The sequence below is a fragment of the Globicephala melas genome, chromosome 16 (assembly GCF_963455315.2).
Source record: "Globicephala melas chromosome 16, mGloMel1.2, whole genome shotgun sequence".
In the NCBI taxonomy this organism is placed as follows: domain Eukaryota; kingdom Metazoa; phylum Chordata; class Mammalia; order Artiodactyla; family Delphinidae; genus Globicephala; species Globicephala melas.
The window spans coordinates 76,140,191-76,157,365 of NC_083329.1; the positions used below are offsets into that span (position 1 = coordinate 76,140,191).

The 17,175-nt window shown below is 41.2% G+C and overlaps 1 protein-coding gene across 1 annotated transcript in view; it reads right to left on the reverse strand.

Moving 5' to 3' along the window:
• The window catches only part of RYR2 (ryanodine receptor 2), a 721,218-nt gene that overhangs the window by 269,507 nt on the left and 434,536 nt on the right, over nucleotides 1–17,175 (reverse strand). The window contains exon 27 of the mRNA XM_060286446.1: nucleotides 15,298–15,445. Within this exon, the coding sequence (XP_060142429.1) occupies nucleotides 15,298–15,445 (148 nt within the window). The remainder of the gene's footprint in view (nucleotides 1–15,297; nucleotides 15,446–17,175) is intronic.

Below are 17,175 nucleotides of genomic sequence, written 5' to 3' on the forward strand. Positions count from 1 at the left end.
TTTATTTTAATAACTTTATTTTATTTTTTCTTTCTTTCTTATTTTTCTCCCTTTACTTCTGAGCCATGTGGCTGACAGGGTCTTGGTGCTATGACTGGGTGTCAGGCCTGAGCCTCTGAGGTGGGAGAGCCGAGTTCAGGACACTGCACCACCAGAGACCTCCTGGCTTCACGTAATATCAATCAGCAAGAGATCCCCCCGAGATCTCTGTCTCAACGCGATGATCCAGATCCACCCAACGGTCAGCAAGCACCACTGTGGGACGCCCCATGCCAAACAACAGCAAGACAGGAACACAACCCCACCCATTAGCAGAGAGGCTGCCTAAAATCATACTAAGTTCAGAGACACCCCAAAACACACCACCGGATACCACCCTGCCCAATAGAAAGACAAGATCCAGCCCGACCCATCAGAACTCAGGCACCAGTCCCCTCAACCAGAAAGCCTACATAAAACACTGAACCAACTTTACTCACTGGGGGCAGACACCAAAAACAATGGGAACTACGAACCTGCAGCCTGAGAAAAGGAGACCCCAAACACAGTAAGTTAAGCAAAATGAGAAGGCAGAGAAACACACAGCAGATGAAGGAGTAAGGTAAAAAGCCACCAGACCTAACAAATGAAGAGGAAATAGGCAGTCTACCTGAAAAAGAATTCAGAGTAATGACAGTAAAGATGACCCAAAATCTTGGAAATAGAATAGAGAAAATACAAGAAACATTTAACAAGGACCAAGAAGAACTAAGGAGCACAAAAACAATGATGAACAACATAAAAATGAAATTAAAAATTCTCCAGGGTAAGACGGGAATAAAGACACAGACCTACTAGAGAATGGACTTGAGGATATGGGGAGGGGGAAGGGTAAGCTGTGACAAAGCAAGAGAGTGGCATGGACATATATACACTACCAAACGTAAAATAGATAGCTAGTGGGAAGCAGCCGCATAGCACAGGGAGATCAGCTCGGTGCTTTGTGACCACCTAGAGGGGTGGGATAGGGAGGGTGGGAGGGAGACGCAAGAGGGAGGGGATATGGGGATATATGTATACGTATAGCTGATTCACTTTGTTACAAAGCAGAAACTAACACACCATTGTAAAGCAATTATACTCCAATAAAGATGTTAAAAAAAATTCTCTAGAAGAAATCAATAGCAGAATAACTGAGCCAGAAGAACATATAAGTGACCTGGAAGACAAAATACTGGAAATAACTACTGCAAAGCACAATAAAGAACAAAGAATGAAAAGAATTGAGGACAGTCTAGAGACCTCTGGAACAACATTAAACGCACCAACATTCAAATTATACGGATCCCAGAAGAAGAAGAGAAAAAGAAAGGGACTGGGAAAATATTTGAAGAGATTATAGCTGAAAAATTCCCTAATATGGGAAAGGAAATAGTCAATCAAGTCCAGGAAGCACAGAGAGTCCCATGTGGGATAAATCCAAGGAGAACCACACCAAGACACAAATTAATCAAACTATCAAAAATTAAATACAGGGCTTCCCTGGTGGCACAGTGGTTGAGAGTCCGCCTGCCGATGCAGGGGACACAGGTTCGTGCCCTGGTCTGGGAATATCCCACATGCTGCGGAGCAGCTGGGCCCGTGAGCCATGGCCGCTGAGCCTGCGCGTCCGGAGCCTGTGCTCCACAACGGGAGAGGCCACAACAGTGAGAGGCCCGTGTATGGCAAAAAAAAAGAATGAAATTAGAACACTCCCTAACACCATACACGAACTCAAAATGGATTAAAGACCTAAACGTAAGGCCAGAAACTATGAAAACTCTTAGAGGAAAACATAGGCAGAACGCTATGACATAAATCACAGCAAGATCCTTTTTGACCCACCTCCTAGAGAAATGTAAATAAAAATAAACAAATGGGACCTAATGAAACTTTAAAACTTTTTCACAGCAAAGGAAACCATAAACAAGATGAAAAGACAATCCTCAGAATGGGAGAAAATATTTGCAAACGTATCAGCAAAGGATTAATCTCCAAAAACACAAGCAGCTCATGCAGCTCAATATCAAGAAAACAAACAACCCTATTCAAAAATGGGCAGAAGACCTAAATAGACATTTCTCCAAAGAAGATATACAGATTGCCAACAAACACATGAAAGAACGCTCAACATCATGAATCATTAGAGAAAGGCAAATCAAAACTACAATGAGATATCATCTCACACCAGTCAGAATGGCCATCATCAACAAATCTACAAACAATAAATGCTGGAGAGGGTGTGGAGAAAACGGAACCCCTTTGCAGAGTTGGTGGGAATGTAAATTGATACAGCCACTATGGAGAACAGTATGGAGGTTCCTTAAAAAACTGAAACTAGAACTACCATATGACCCAGCAATCCCACTACTGGGCATATATCCTGAGAATACCATAATTCAAAAAGAGTCATGTACCAAAATGTTCATTGCAGCACTATTTACAATAGCCAGGACATGCAAGCAACCTAAGTGTCCATCAACAGATGAATCGATATAGAAGATGTGGCACATATATACAATGGAATATTACTCATCCATAAAAAGAAACAAAATTGAGTCGTTTGTAGTGAGGTGGATGGACCGAGAGACTGTCATACAGAGTGAAGTCAGTCAGAAAGAGAAAAACAAATACCATATGCTAACACATATATATGGACTCTAGAAATATATATATGGTTCTGAAAACCTAGAGGCAGGACAGGAATAAAGACACATATGTTGAGAATGGACGTGAGGACATGGGGAGGGGGAAGGGTAAGCTGGGACAAAGTGAGAGAGTGGCACTGACATATATACACCACCAAATGTAAAATAGATAGCTAAAGGGAAGCAGCCGCATAGCACAGGGAGATCAGCTCGGTGCTTTGTGACCACCTAGAGGGGTGGGGTAGGGAGGGTGGGAGGGAGACGCAAGAGGGAGGAGATATGGGGATATATGTATACGTATAGCTGATTCACTTTGTTATACAGCAGCAACTAATGCAACAGTGTAAAGCAATTATACTCCAATAAAGATGTTTAAAAAAAAGCTCACTACAAATTTTTCTTGGTATTAATATTTACCACTAATCTTTTCTGCTAATAGAGGTAATAAAAACAGGGGTAGTATATAGAAAATTTGGGTCAATAAGAGGTAATGATGAAGAATTTCTTAGTCCTGGCATTTTTTTCCCTGACCTTAAGCTGTTGCCCTATTCTATTGTTTTAATTGAACTGTAGTTGATGTAAAATATTATATGTTATATGTGTACAATATAGTGATTCACAATTTTTAAAGGTTATACTTCGTTTTCAGTCATTATAGAATACTGGCTATATTCCTTGTGTTATACAATATATCCTTGTAGCTTATTTTACACATAATCGTTTGTACCTCTTAATTCCCTCTCCGTATATTACCTCTCCCCCTTCCCTCTCCCCACACTGTTAACCTCTGATTTGTCCTCTGTATCTATGAGTCTGTTTCTTTTGTATTTGTTATATTCACTAGTTTGCTGTACTTTCAGATTCCACATATTAGTGATATCATACACTATTTGTCTTTCTCTGTCTGACTTATTTCACTTAGCATAATACCCTCCAAGTCCATCCATGTTTGTGCAAATAACAAAATTTCCTTCTTTACTACGGTTGAGTAGTTCTCCATTGTGTATATATACACATCTTCTATATCCATTCATTTGTTGATGGACACTTAGGTGGCTTCCATATCTTGGCTATTGTAAATAATGCCGTTATGAACACTGGGGTACTTGTATCTTTTCAAATTAGTGTTTTTGTTTCTTTCAGATATACACCCAGGGGTGGAAGTGCTGGGTCATAACTGCTACACTATTCTTACCCTCATTGATGGCATTCAACTGAACTTGAAATTAACATGCTATTCATAGATATCATCATGCCAAGGACTTGTAAGCTCCATGGATCTTCCTCCAAATGTCCATGTGGCTCATAGTTTATATTCGATATTTCTTGCATTAGTTTAGGGTAGCTTGCAACCATAGTTTAAAGAAGCAACAGTTCAGCATTTCTGTTTTTGGATAAAATACAAATAACTAAATGGAAATCTGGATCCACAGACGTTTAAACACAGATTACGCAGGCAACCTGAAACAAATTTTTGTTGCATACCCTGTAGCATCAAGTGGTTGAACACAAAGTAGGTGCCCTATAAACACCTGCTGGACTGAGTCTAGGAACAAAGAGTCTCCTGATCCCTGGACACAGAAGCCCAAGTAAATAGCTAATCAGCAGTACCACCGTCAAAGGTACAGAACTCTCGCCCGCAAACATGCAATTCTCATCCTTTAGCTTGACTTTTTTAAAAATTTTATTTTACTTTTTATTTATTTACTTATTTCTGGTTGTGTTGGGTCTCTGCGCGCAGGCTTTCTCTAGCTGCATCGAGAGGGGCCTACTGTTCGTTGCGGGCTTCTCATTGCAGTGGCTTCTCTTGTTGCAAAGCACGGGCTCTAGGCACATGGGCTTCAGTAGTTGTGGCAACTGGGCTCAGTAGTTGTGGCTCACAGGCTTAGTTGTTCTGTGGCATGGGGGATCTTCCCGGACCAGGGATCAAACCTGTGTCCGCTGCATTGGCAGGTGTATTCTTAACCACTGCACCACCAGGGAAGTCCCCCTTTGCTTGATTTTAAACACTCTACACTCATACAATTCTAGCTCATGTAAGTATGTTACATAAACGGTTTTTAAATTATTATAATGAATATAACACTAATTGACATTTTTAAAAAATGAACAGTTAGCAGATATATTTCTTTCACACTTATCAAAGCTACTCAAAGAAGAAATTCGGGATTTATGCCTTTAACAAACCACTTTAAGGGCAAGATCTGATAATATACTGTGTTCCTAGTACCTCACAGATCCTAGCACAGAGAGGGCAAACACCAATGACCATTCAAATAGGATGTAAAATATCTATACACGCTGCATTCCAAACCATACATTTAAAAGACAATTACCACTAGAGGGCAGTCAAGATCTAAGCATGTATTAAAATAACAAGTTTTTTATAATAAGCTATGAAGGAAGGCAGGCTAGTCTCTTGAAAATTGTATACGTATCTTGATTCCTTTAGGTGTATCTGTATAATAACCTTAAAAAATCATTGATATTAACCAGTTATCTTTTTAACCTGGTATAATTTCTAAGTAAGCAATTCAAATCTCAATCAAACTTTGTAACGAATAAAAATAAATGACTTTTTCAAATGTTTTAAAATATTATTTAGAACAATTCTCCAAAAATAGTATAATTCAAACATTGAGTTCATATTCATTCTGGAATACACAAATCATCATTCTGCTGACTAACAGAAAATAAATGATAGCCCTGACCAATTACATAAGGTTAGATTCAGTTTTATCAAAAATTTTACGTCCTTTACTTTTTTCTTTTTTTTTTTGGCGGTACGTGGGCCTCTCACTGTTGTGGCCTCTCCCGTTGCGGAGCACAGGCTCCAGACGTGCAGGCTCAGCGGCCATAGCTCACGGGCCCAGCCGCTCCACGGCATGTGGGATCTTCCTGGACCAGGGCACGAACCCGTGTCCCCCGCATCGGCAGGCGGACTCTCAACCACTGCGCCACCAGGGAAGCCCCCTTAACTTTTGTAATGTCAGCAAAAGCAGTAGAGTCAATTGCAAATTAATGTTTTAAATCTTATCTTAGTGATCACCATTTTGCTTTATTCCATAAAATCTCACATCTATCTATTAATTTCCATTTTTCACCATCCTTGTCCTGAAGGTCACAATATTCCGAAAGCCTCCCAACTGGTCTCTCTGTCCAAGCGCTCTCCCCTCCAATCTGTTCCTTCCCACTGTCGTCACAGTTATTTTGTTGTTCTAAACTCTGATCACAAATCAAGCTTTTGCTTTAAAACTTCCTGGCGCTAGAACTCCTTTACTACTTTACCGTATTTCTCAACTGGGTTTTCAAAATATTCCATGTCTTAGCCTAATCATTCTACCTCCATTTAGTACTGTTCTTTCCTCACTTATACCCTATAATTTAGCCTAACTAGACAATCAATTTCCCCTCAACTCTTTCTAAATTTAATGACATCAGATATACTTTCCCTCTGTCAGGAATGTCCTTTCTCCCACCAACCTCTTCTTGTTGCTATTTTCATCTCTTCAACAGCTAACTCAGATGCCATTTTTTCCCCTTACTGATTCCTCCAACTGGAAAATGAATCTTTCTTACGTATTTTCCAGATACATCAATTTAATCCCTACTAAGAGGTAGGCAGGCTCTTGGATTCCAGAACACACTGGTGAATGAAAAACAGGATCTCAGGGAATTCCCTGGCAGTCCAGTGGTTAGCACTTGGTGCTTTCATTGCCATGGCCCCAGGTTCAATCCCTGGTCTGGGAACTAAGGTCCCACAAGCCACGCAGCACAGCCCAAAAAAAGAAAGAAAAAATACAGGATCTCAGCCTCCATTGTGAAATACTTTACATGAGCCTCTCTGTTCGTTAATCACATAACTTCAGTAAGACTGAACCTTGTAAATCAGCTATCAATGGTTCTATCTTTAAATTCTTAAAATGCAGAAACCATGCCATCCTCTGATCACCATTTTTCCTCCCAGTTTTCTCATTTCCTTATTCAAACACATTCACTCTTCAAACTCATTAATTTCCCCTGTGGCTTCCCTTCCTTATCTATACAGCTTTCAGTACCTTCCTGCCCTATTACTCTTCTCCTCACTTGCTCTGTTAACCCCCATCTTTGTCTAATTTTACTGTCTCATTCTCACCATCTATACTCGCTCTGCTGAGCTTGCTGGGAAACACATGCACACAACAGACTGGCACCGTTACTAACTCACAGTCTCTAACCTCAATTGGACCATTAATGTTTCTCTGCTTTTTATCTCTCTGAAACCTGCTCTCTGTCCCATCCCACAAACACTCTCTAAACTTTACTGCTGAGTGACATTAGAAGGAATAGCAGAGTATGGACCTCCAAAACTACTCTTCCCTGTAAAAGCAATGAGAATGGAAAAAATGGTCAAAATCAAATGTTTCAGAGCTCTAAAAATTAATTAAAGGCTGGCAGCAATCTGGGGAGTGTTTATTCAATTAAAAAATGGCTCAATAGTTATAAGGACAGCAAGCTTAGTGGTGCTCTAACTTGACTTAGGGCTATTCCTTTCTTCCTAGATGCACAGTACAATGAAAACCAATAGGCCTTCAATTAAAGTGAAAATCGGCAAGCTAGAAGCCTCTGGAGGGGACAGAGCAGAGTGGAGCTCCTCAAAGCCCCATTCACGGATAACTGTCATTATTTCACCTTTCTGGTAGTTCCTTGGAAAGTTCCACTGGCAATACTTACCTTTCTTTGACCTGATTTAGAGTTTGCTCAATGCAAACAATCTTTTCCCCAGGGTCATTTGTTGAAAATCAGAGGCCTTCTTTTTTTGCGGTACGCGGGCCTCTCACTGCTGTGGCCTCTCCCGTTGCGGAGCACAGGCTCCGGACGCGCAGGCTCAGCGGCCATGGCTCACGGGCCCAGCCTCTCCATGGCATGTGGGATCCTCCCGGACCGGGGCACGAACCCGTGTCCCCTGCATCGGCAGGCGGACTCTCAACCACTGCGCCACCAGGGAAGCCCCCAGAGGCCATTGTTTAACACTGCAGCTGCTTGAGGTGGCAATAACAGCTGAGGCAAACAACAAGCTGTCCGAAATATTTGAAAAGAAAAGCTGGGGAATGAGATATCTACAATAGGCTGTGAAAAGTTTCAACATAATCCTGGTGATCTAGTAAGCCATGCTCATGCCCAGGGTTCTGGGTTCAGGAAAAGACCTGAGAAGGCCCTAAGTTCTCACGTCTGGAAGACCCTGAGGTTCTGCAAAAGCCGTAAGTGAAGGCTAAGGCGGGGACTGGCTGGCTGTGTGTCCAAGGCATCTCCCAACATGCACACAGAGTCCCTTCCTTGACAAAAGCTGGGAGATTTACAGGTCCCATTTACGGAAGTCTCTGTCTAGTCACAAGCTGACCACTAAGCTGATGAAATAGAGATTTCAGCAGCCACACGTGACAGACAGAACATACCCTACAGAACTAGCTAAGAAAATTCATTAAACAAATAAGTAACGGCAATTACAACAAGCACAATAACAAACCCTGAAGGGAGATTCCAGAGTTGACATATTATACTACTTCAAATGTCCAGTTTTCAACAAAAATAGTGAGACAAGCAAAGAGACAAGAAAGTACATCTTATATACAGGGGAAAAAAGTCAATAGAAATTGTCACTGAGGAAGCCCAGATACTGGACTTATTAGACAAAAATGTTAGTTCTCCCTTTTGTACAAGGCCAAACCCTTTACCCATGTTGTGAATTTCATCCCCCCACCCCCAACCATCCTCAGATCATACTTCATCAAGTTCCTCTCCTTTCCTTTCAACTCTCCTTTCCTCTGATTCTTTTCCTTAGCATTTAAAAATGTCCAAAATTCTCCTATTTAAAAAAATGAAAATTTTAACCCTCTTTTTCTCTCTAGCAATAGTCTCAGCTTCATATATGTGTGTGTGAGTGTGTGTGTGTACACATATATACATATGTATTGAGCCTTGGTGGCTCTGTCTAGTTGTCTCACATGCATCTCAAACTCAACATGTTTAAAATCAAACTCAGAATCTCCCATTTCCCATCTCTATCTGCTCCAATTCCTGTGCTCCCAGTGAATGTGAAGGTACTCACCAGCTACTAATCCAGAAGCCATCCCAGACACTCCTTCGTCCTTCCACTGATTCTATTTCTAAATGCCAAACAATTCTGTCCTGTGAATTCTGTGAATTCTCTCTATTCACAGTATTGGCTAAGATCAGGCCTTCAACACTCCTCATCTGTACTTCTTTTAGAGCCACCAAACTGCTGTCCTCGCCTCTAATTTTGTTCACCTTCAGCCCATTCTCCAAAGAGCCACTGGAGTAATTCTTTTAAACAGAAAACCCTCGTTTCAGTCTCTGTCTTCTCTCCTTCATCTTCCCCTGCTTCTCAAACTTCACTCCATATTCGGCCACGTAAAGCTATCTGATTCCCACGTGCAACCCTCCCTTGTCACTCCAAGCCCTGACACAAACTGTCCTCTCTGTCTGGGACACATGCACCTCACTGATTCCTACTCATTCCTCTAAATTTCACCCTAGCTTTGATGGTTTTAAAACATGTCTCCAAATATTTTGTCACACTTCCCTTCACAAAGTGTGGGCTTAAGGGTGCAAAGCATTTAGTGACTCACTTCCAACAAACAGAATACGGCAGAAGTAATTGTAACAGGCATTGAGGCTTCCTCCTCGCACTATCTCTTAGGTTACTAACTCTGGGAGAAGCCAGCTGCCATATGAAGGCACTGAAGCATCTCTCTGAGGAGGTCTACATGACAAGGAACTTAGGTCTCTTGCCAATATCCAGAGACAAACTGAGCCCTTTAACCAACAACTATGCAAGTGAACTGTCTTAGAAGCAAATCCTCCAGCCCCACTGAAGTCTTCAGATGACTTCAGCCCTAGCCGACTGGATACCAACCTCAAGAGAGGCCATGATTCAGAGCGACCTAACTAATCCACTCAAATCCCTAACCACAGAAATTTTCAGATAACAAACATTTGTTGGTTTAAGCCATTAAAATTTAGGGAGGGAGGTATTTGTTACACAGCAGTAGATAACTAATACACCTCCTTTATGAAGGTTTCTCTGACACCACCAAGATCAGTTAAATCCTCTCTGCTGTGACACTTGGGCATTAATGTTTACACTGTATGAAAGCATTGACAATTTAGTCTACTTTCCCTGCCTATCCTGAAAGCTACCTGTGGGCAAAACTGTCTTACTCATTGTTGAATCCCCAGAACTAAGCATGGGAGATGTTCAATAACTATGTATTAAAATCAAATGAAAATGAGGATGATTTGAAATATGGAAGTAAAATGAAACCCAAAGATGGATTTAGTAAATATAAGCTCCTTTTCTTCCTTCTTGAAATTCATATAAGTCACAAGAAAGTAGGTAACCATAAGGTAGTAATACATTGCCTCACAGAGGTGTTAAGAAGATGAAATTTTATTATGGTTGTACATAATATAAAACACTGTATGTCATCAGAATAACACCTTACCCAGTACCCTCCTGAATGCAGTTCTCACTATAAGTGAATATATCAGATCTGACACAGTTTATGCCCATAATTGATAATGTTTTTAAATATAATCATCACTATTTTTCTCTGGCATACACTGCTTATTTCTTTGTACAGGGCTAAATGTATTCTCCTCCTTGAATACTGACCACAATTAACTATTTCCTTGAAGACTTAAGGTTATTGTTAGAGCCATGATTAATCATTTCTCTGAGCTATACAGTGGGCTTGTTTCTTTCCTGTTTTCTCCTTAATTCACTGGCTGTCATCTATAGCTTTAGAACTGAGTCAGCCTGACTTGGGCAGCACTCTTTCTATGTAATTTTCAACGAGTATCAGAAAAGCAATGGTGGAGGAAAGACCTATAAATGTAGGTAAGACTCTAGACACCCAAAATATAAATATTCATGTGGGAAGGAATGAAAATAAAATTGGGGATATCAAATGGTTGATATGTCAGACTTTAAAAGCATGGTTCATTTTTCCCCAAACCTTTTATTATTATCATTATAACATCTTCCAACAGAAAAGATATAGACTGTCATCTCTCTTATCTAATACTCTCTAGGGAGACACAAAGTTAGAAAGAAGCTCAAAAACTTCTATGAGGACTGTACCCTTGTTAGGTATTTACTGTACTTATATTAGGTATATACCTAATAGAGTAGTTGAATCAAATATTTTAAAAGTATGCAGGGCTTCCCTGGTGGCACAGTGGTTAAGAATCTGCCTGCCAATGCAGGGGACACTGGTTCAATCCCTGGCCGGGGAAGATCCCACATGCCGCGGAGCCACTAAGCCAGTGTGCCACAACTACTGAGGCTGCACTCTAGAGCTCGTGAGCCACAACTACTGAGCCCACGTGCCGCAACTACTGAAGCCTGCACACCTAGAGCCTGTGCTCTGCAACGAGAAGCCACGACAATGAGAAGCCCACGCACTACAACGAAGAGTAGACCCCACTCGCCGCAACCAGAGAAAGCCCTCACGCAGCAACGAAGACCCAACACAGCCAAAAATAAAAACAAATAAATAAATTAATAAAAAATAATTTAAAAAAATAAAAGTACGCAAAAACACTGGAAAATGCTATACTATCCTAAGGTATTATTAATAAACATTTGTATGCCTGATATATCCAATTGTTCATTAAGGAGTACATTTAATAGGTAATTACAAAAAGAGATTGTGGCTTTGTGAAACTAGGAGTCACTATGACTAATGATTGAAGTTCTCCATAGAATGCCACAATCACTAAGGAGATATTAGACACAGCCACTCATAATTATGATAGTTTACTAATAATAATCCACAATTGATGATGTGGGGAGAGAAACAAATGTCTGAAAGTTTAACCAAAAAAAAAAAAGATCAATTAACTCTTTAAAAGATTTACAAGTCTTCAAAATTAACAACGTCTACTCCATGGAAGATCTCATTTAAATAATGAAAAAGCAATCCACAAACTGGGAGGAAATATTTCCAATATCTGACATAGTTCTTATACCCAGAAAAACATACATATATGTTTATATATGTAAATATATACATTTTCACAGTTTAATAAAAAGAAGACAAAACAACCCAGGTTTTTTAATGGATAAAAGATGTGAACAAACACTTCATAAAAAAAGATATACCGATGGCTAATGAGTATAAGAAAAGATGCCAACATTATTATTCTTAAGGAAAATGCAAATTAAAACTACAATAAGATACCATTTCACACCTACTGTAAGGGCTAAAATCGGAAAGATTACCAATTCTTGGCCACGATGTGGGAGCAAAACTATACCTTCACATATTGGTTATGGGAGCATATTTGCAGAACTGCTTGGAAGTTTCTTGTAAAGTGAAATGTACGTTTGTCCTATGACACAGCAATTTCACTTCTATTTACCCTAAAAGAAGTGAAAGTATGAATCTGCACAAAGACTTGTCTACAAATGTTCATCGCAGTCTTATTCATAACAGTCAAAAACTGGAAACAACCCAAATCTATATCAACAGGAGAATGGATTAAAAAAATTGTGGTTTATTATTCAAATGGAATGCTACTCAGCAATTAATTTTGTGATACTTGTAAAAACACGGGTGATCACAAAAACAGTACACTGGGGGACTTTCCTGGTGTTCCACCTTCCAATGCAGGGGACGCAGGTTTGATCCCTGGTTGGGGAACTAAGATCCCACATGCCTTGGGGCAACTAAGCCCACGTGCCACAACTACTGAGCCCATGCGCCTCAACTAGAGAGCCTGCATGCTGCAAACTACAGAGCCCATGTGCTCTGGAGCCCGCCCACCACAACTAGAGAGAGAAAAACCCACATGCCACAATGAGAGAGATGCCTGCGCACCGCAACCAGGGAGAAGCCTGCACGCCGCAATGAAGAGCCCACGCTGCAATGAAAGATCGCACGTTCCGCAACTAAGACCCGACACAACCAAAATAACTAAATAAATACATAAAATAAAATAACAAACAAAAACAGTATGTTGAGCAAAAGAAGTTAGATAAAAAATATAGTCATTACTGTTGGTGGGAATGTAAACTGATACAGCCACTATGAAGAACACTATGGAGGTTCCTTAGAAAACTAACAACAGAACTACCATATGACCCAGCAATCCCACTACTGGGCATATACCCTGAGAAAACCATAATTCAAAAAGATACATGTACCCCAATGTTCACTGCAGCACTATTTACAATAGCCAGGACACAGAAGCAACCTAAATGTCCATCGACAGATGAATGGCTAAAGAAGATGTGGTACATATACATACAATGGAATATTACTCAGCCATAAAAAGGAATGAAATTGAGTCATTTGTAGTGATGTGGGTGAACCTAGAGTCTGTCATACAGAGTGAAGTCAGTCAGAAAGAGAAAAACAAATACCGTATATTAATGCATATATACGGAATCTAGAAAAATGGTACTGATGAACCAAGTGACAGGGCAGGAATAAAAGACTCAGACGAAGAGAACATACTTGTGGACACGGTGGGTGGGGGAGGGGAAGCGGAAGCTGAGACGAAGTGAGAGAGTAGCATTGACATATATACACTACCAAGTGTAAAATAGATAGCTAGTGGGAAGCAGCTGCATAGCACAGGGAGATCAGCTTGGTGCTTTGTGACCACCTAGAGGAGTGGGATAGGGAGGGTGGGAGGGAGGCTCTAGAAGGAGTGGACATGTGTATACATATAGCTGATTCACTTTGTTGTACAGGAGAAACTAACACAACATTGTAAAGCAATTATACTCCAATAAAGATTTTTTTTAAATATATAGTGGGGCTTCCCTGGTGGCGCAGTGGTTGGGAGTCCGCCTGCCGATGCAGGGGACGCGGGTTCGTGCCCCGGTCCGGGAGAATCCCACATGCCGCGGAGCGTCTGGGCCCGTGAGCCATGGCCGCTGAGCCTGCGCGTCCGGAGCCTGTGCTCCGCAACGGGAGAGGCCACAGCAGTAAGAGGCCCGCGTACCGCAAAAAAAAATAAAAATAAAAAATATATATATAGTGATTACATTTATGCAGAGTATAAGAAGAGGCAAAATTAATCTGTGATGATAGAATTTAGAAAGTGGTTACTTTTCGGGGGCAGAGGGAACTTTCTGTGATGAAGAAAATGGTCCCCATGTTCGTTTGGGTGGTGGTTTCTCTCGTGTATACAACTGTCAAAATTTACCAAATTGAACTGAAGATCTGTGCATTCTATTATATAAATATTATACCTCATTTTAAAAATATTTTAAAAAGAACCATTCGCGTTGAGGGCTTATTCTGTACCAGACAGCTGTAGAACTCTTCCCAGTTGTTGTGTCTTGACTTGGCAGGGTTTTATTGTTTACCCATCCCAGGGGCCGTGTGGACTGCACACCCTTTAAGGCAGGGGTATTTTCTGTATCTTGCATATCTAGCAGTATCTGCTTCCTAATAAGATCTACCAAGTACTTGTTGCTGTAAAGCGGACTTCAAGATACGTTACATTGTAAGAAGTTACATTATGATTATGAACATTATTGTTATTAAATGGGTATCTAATTTTATTTGTAGCAAATGTAAGGATTCAGTAACTACAGTGAACTGTCCAGATGCTAACTACATACTGACTCAACTCAAAGGACTGACATCTGGGGCTGGGATCCTGCCTCTACCATTTAGTAAATGGGAAGACACGGAAGTATCTGAATTTGTTTCCTTAACTGTAAAATGAGCATAGTACACAGACCATCCTCACAGAGTTACTGTGAGGATTAAACAATAATTGCAAAGGTCTTCTAAACACTTGTTACACATGATAAGCACTATATAAATATTACCTATCTTTACTATTTAAGATTGACTTCCTATACACAGATACTACACTGAAAATATTAGTCATTAGAGAATATCTGACATAGATTTTTAAAACTTTCTATCAAAAAATACAGGCACTACAATGAAACATGCAGCGCTCATGTCATTTTTGGCAACTTTAAAATATGGATATTAACACCAACTCAAAGTACAGGAGGCAAAGGATTAAGGAGTTAACCATTTTAAACCATATTCTTAAAAGGTATTATTCAAAGGAAATACGTTCTTCATAGACCCTTTAAAAATCCATTTATTCAACACATATTTATTGAGTGCCTATTCTAGAGTGTTTTCCTTAAAGCAAAATATTGCACTAATTAATTACTATGGCCTATATGTAAGCGTCTAAACAATGAAGGTTTAGAAAACACTAGCTCCCACTATACGTTTACTCCCATAAACAACTAAAACTAGCTCTTCTGAAGCAGAGCTGGTGGGGTAGGTGGGAGTGAGGGGCAGTATCAGAATCACGGAGTTAACTGCTCCCTCAGACTCTTCGGGAAGGTAAACCCACTTCTTCCCCCTGCGGAATCAGTGCGGCCCGGAGCCACTCTGCTGAAAGATGAGCTAATCCTCCAAGTGTCCTTCAGGACAAAAAATGCTCTCAACTCCTGGCCTAAATTACATACTTCGACTGAAGGAGTCTATCTTGCACGCCCCCTTTTTATTCATGCATTTGGCTCTAAAGGACTTACTATGTGATTTTGCAACAAGAGGAGAAGAAAGCGAAATGAAAATACCATGATCTTGATCGGGCGCCTCCAGGGTGTAGCCATACCCCAGCAGTGTGCGCACGGCCTCACGGAGGCTGTCCTTGTTGGATTTCTTAGTCCGGTCATCTAGAAGGGCATAGGGAACCAGGCGAGGGTTTCTTCTGTTCTTTACATCCTACAGGAAGGCAAAAAAGGTGCATGATCATCAAAGAGTGACCAACAGCATTTGGCAATGAGACAGCCACCAAATACATTGAAATATAAAGCATACGAAGGTAGATACTGTGCCTTCTACCTTCCCTTTGTCTTCCCAGGCTGCAGGAGTTACTGCAATACTATCAGTATGAAAGATTTAATCAAGTGAGTAACTGCATCAATTTAAATGGGCCCTCTCCATGAGAAGAAAACGTAAAAATAACAGCAGTAACAAAAGCCAACTTGAAGGATCTCAGTAATCATCTTCCATCTGCCCTGGTCACAAGGCAATGGGCTAACTTAAGAGAACCTACCACTTCCTTGCCAAGTTGACTGACAGGTCTTTGTTACAAGAAGAGCCTAATTATTACCGGACACCTGATTTTTGAGCCAAAGGACAACACCAGGCTGCTGTGCCTTCTTCAGAGAAAACTCAGTGCATGGGCGGCCATCCCATGACCTCAAATAGCCTGGAAAAATATAAGTTGATTCCATCAACTGGGGAAAGCAGGTAATGCCAGGAACACTGAAATAGCTACAAACCTCACAATTCGTATTTTACAAAAGAGGCCCCAAGTTTAAAACGTGATTAAAATGGTGTTGACCAAGCAAGAAGACAGGCTACCTTACGACCTTGGAAAAGGATACCTAATGTGCGAGTAAGTACAAAACTTAATCTCATGGGAGGTGGAGATGCCTCCCATGGGCTGCGAGTCTTTAGGGCTCTAACATTTAAGAAGTTACTTCTTTCCACTCACTCACTGCTGCAGGTTTTCTCCAACTTTCTGTATTTTAGGAGGCATACTCGATTCTCAATTTACCTTAGCATGAAGAACTAAGAGGCTGTGGATATTCCCAAACCTTCTCCAAAAAAAAAAAAAAAAATGGTATGTGGTGGACAGGGTTTGTTCTCGCCGGGGAAGAGCAAAGAAAACTGTTTCCTAATTTCTTCTTCCCCCTCTCTAGCAAATCTGTAGTAAATACCTCATCCTGACTACACGACCATCTACTGACACCTGGTGTCCAAATCATCTGGGTTGCTTGATGGGGAACCCCACACCGAAGCCACCCCCAAACACACAAGCAGCGTAAACAGAGTGCCTGCACTGCCAGTGCAGCTTCAAGACACATTACCCAGCACCCCTCCCTTTCAACACTGGCTGCTGCCCCGCAACTTTTCGTGTAGAGAAATTAAGAGGCCTCCGATGAACCACACTCTCTGGAAACGGTGTCCTGGGAATGTGATTGTGAAAAGGAGCTGCCCTGGGGTTTCCACGTACACGAGTGCTTGAAATCAGGTGTGCTGGAGAGGCAGAGAAGAGGGACCTCAAGCAAATGCCTGCTGGCAAGGAGTTTACGACCTAGTTGTGAACCAGACTATGTTAAGGAGAGGGTGATGAAAAATTAAAGACACCGCTCCTTCAGACAACCCAGCAAATGTGTGCTCTGTCAGTGGGGAAGGGGGTGGAGGGATGGAGTGGGAACTGGGGGAGGGGACGGGAAACAGTTCCAAGGACAGCTCTGGCCAGATCAGACAGAGCCCTGTGTTTTTATGAGGAGGACCCTCATGCACAAGGCAGAGGCAGACAGCGGGGGTTCTGGTTTGTCCCACAGAGTCATGCGGGCCGCAAGGCAAGTGAGCGCTCCTTTGGCAGAGAGCAAATGTGACCCCTTATCCCCCTGTGGTATATGGTTCAGGTTCATACACAC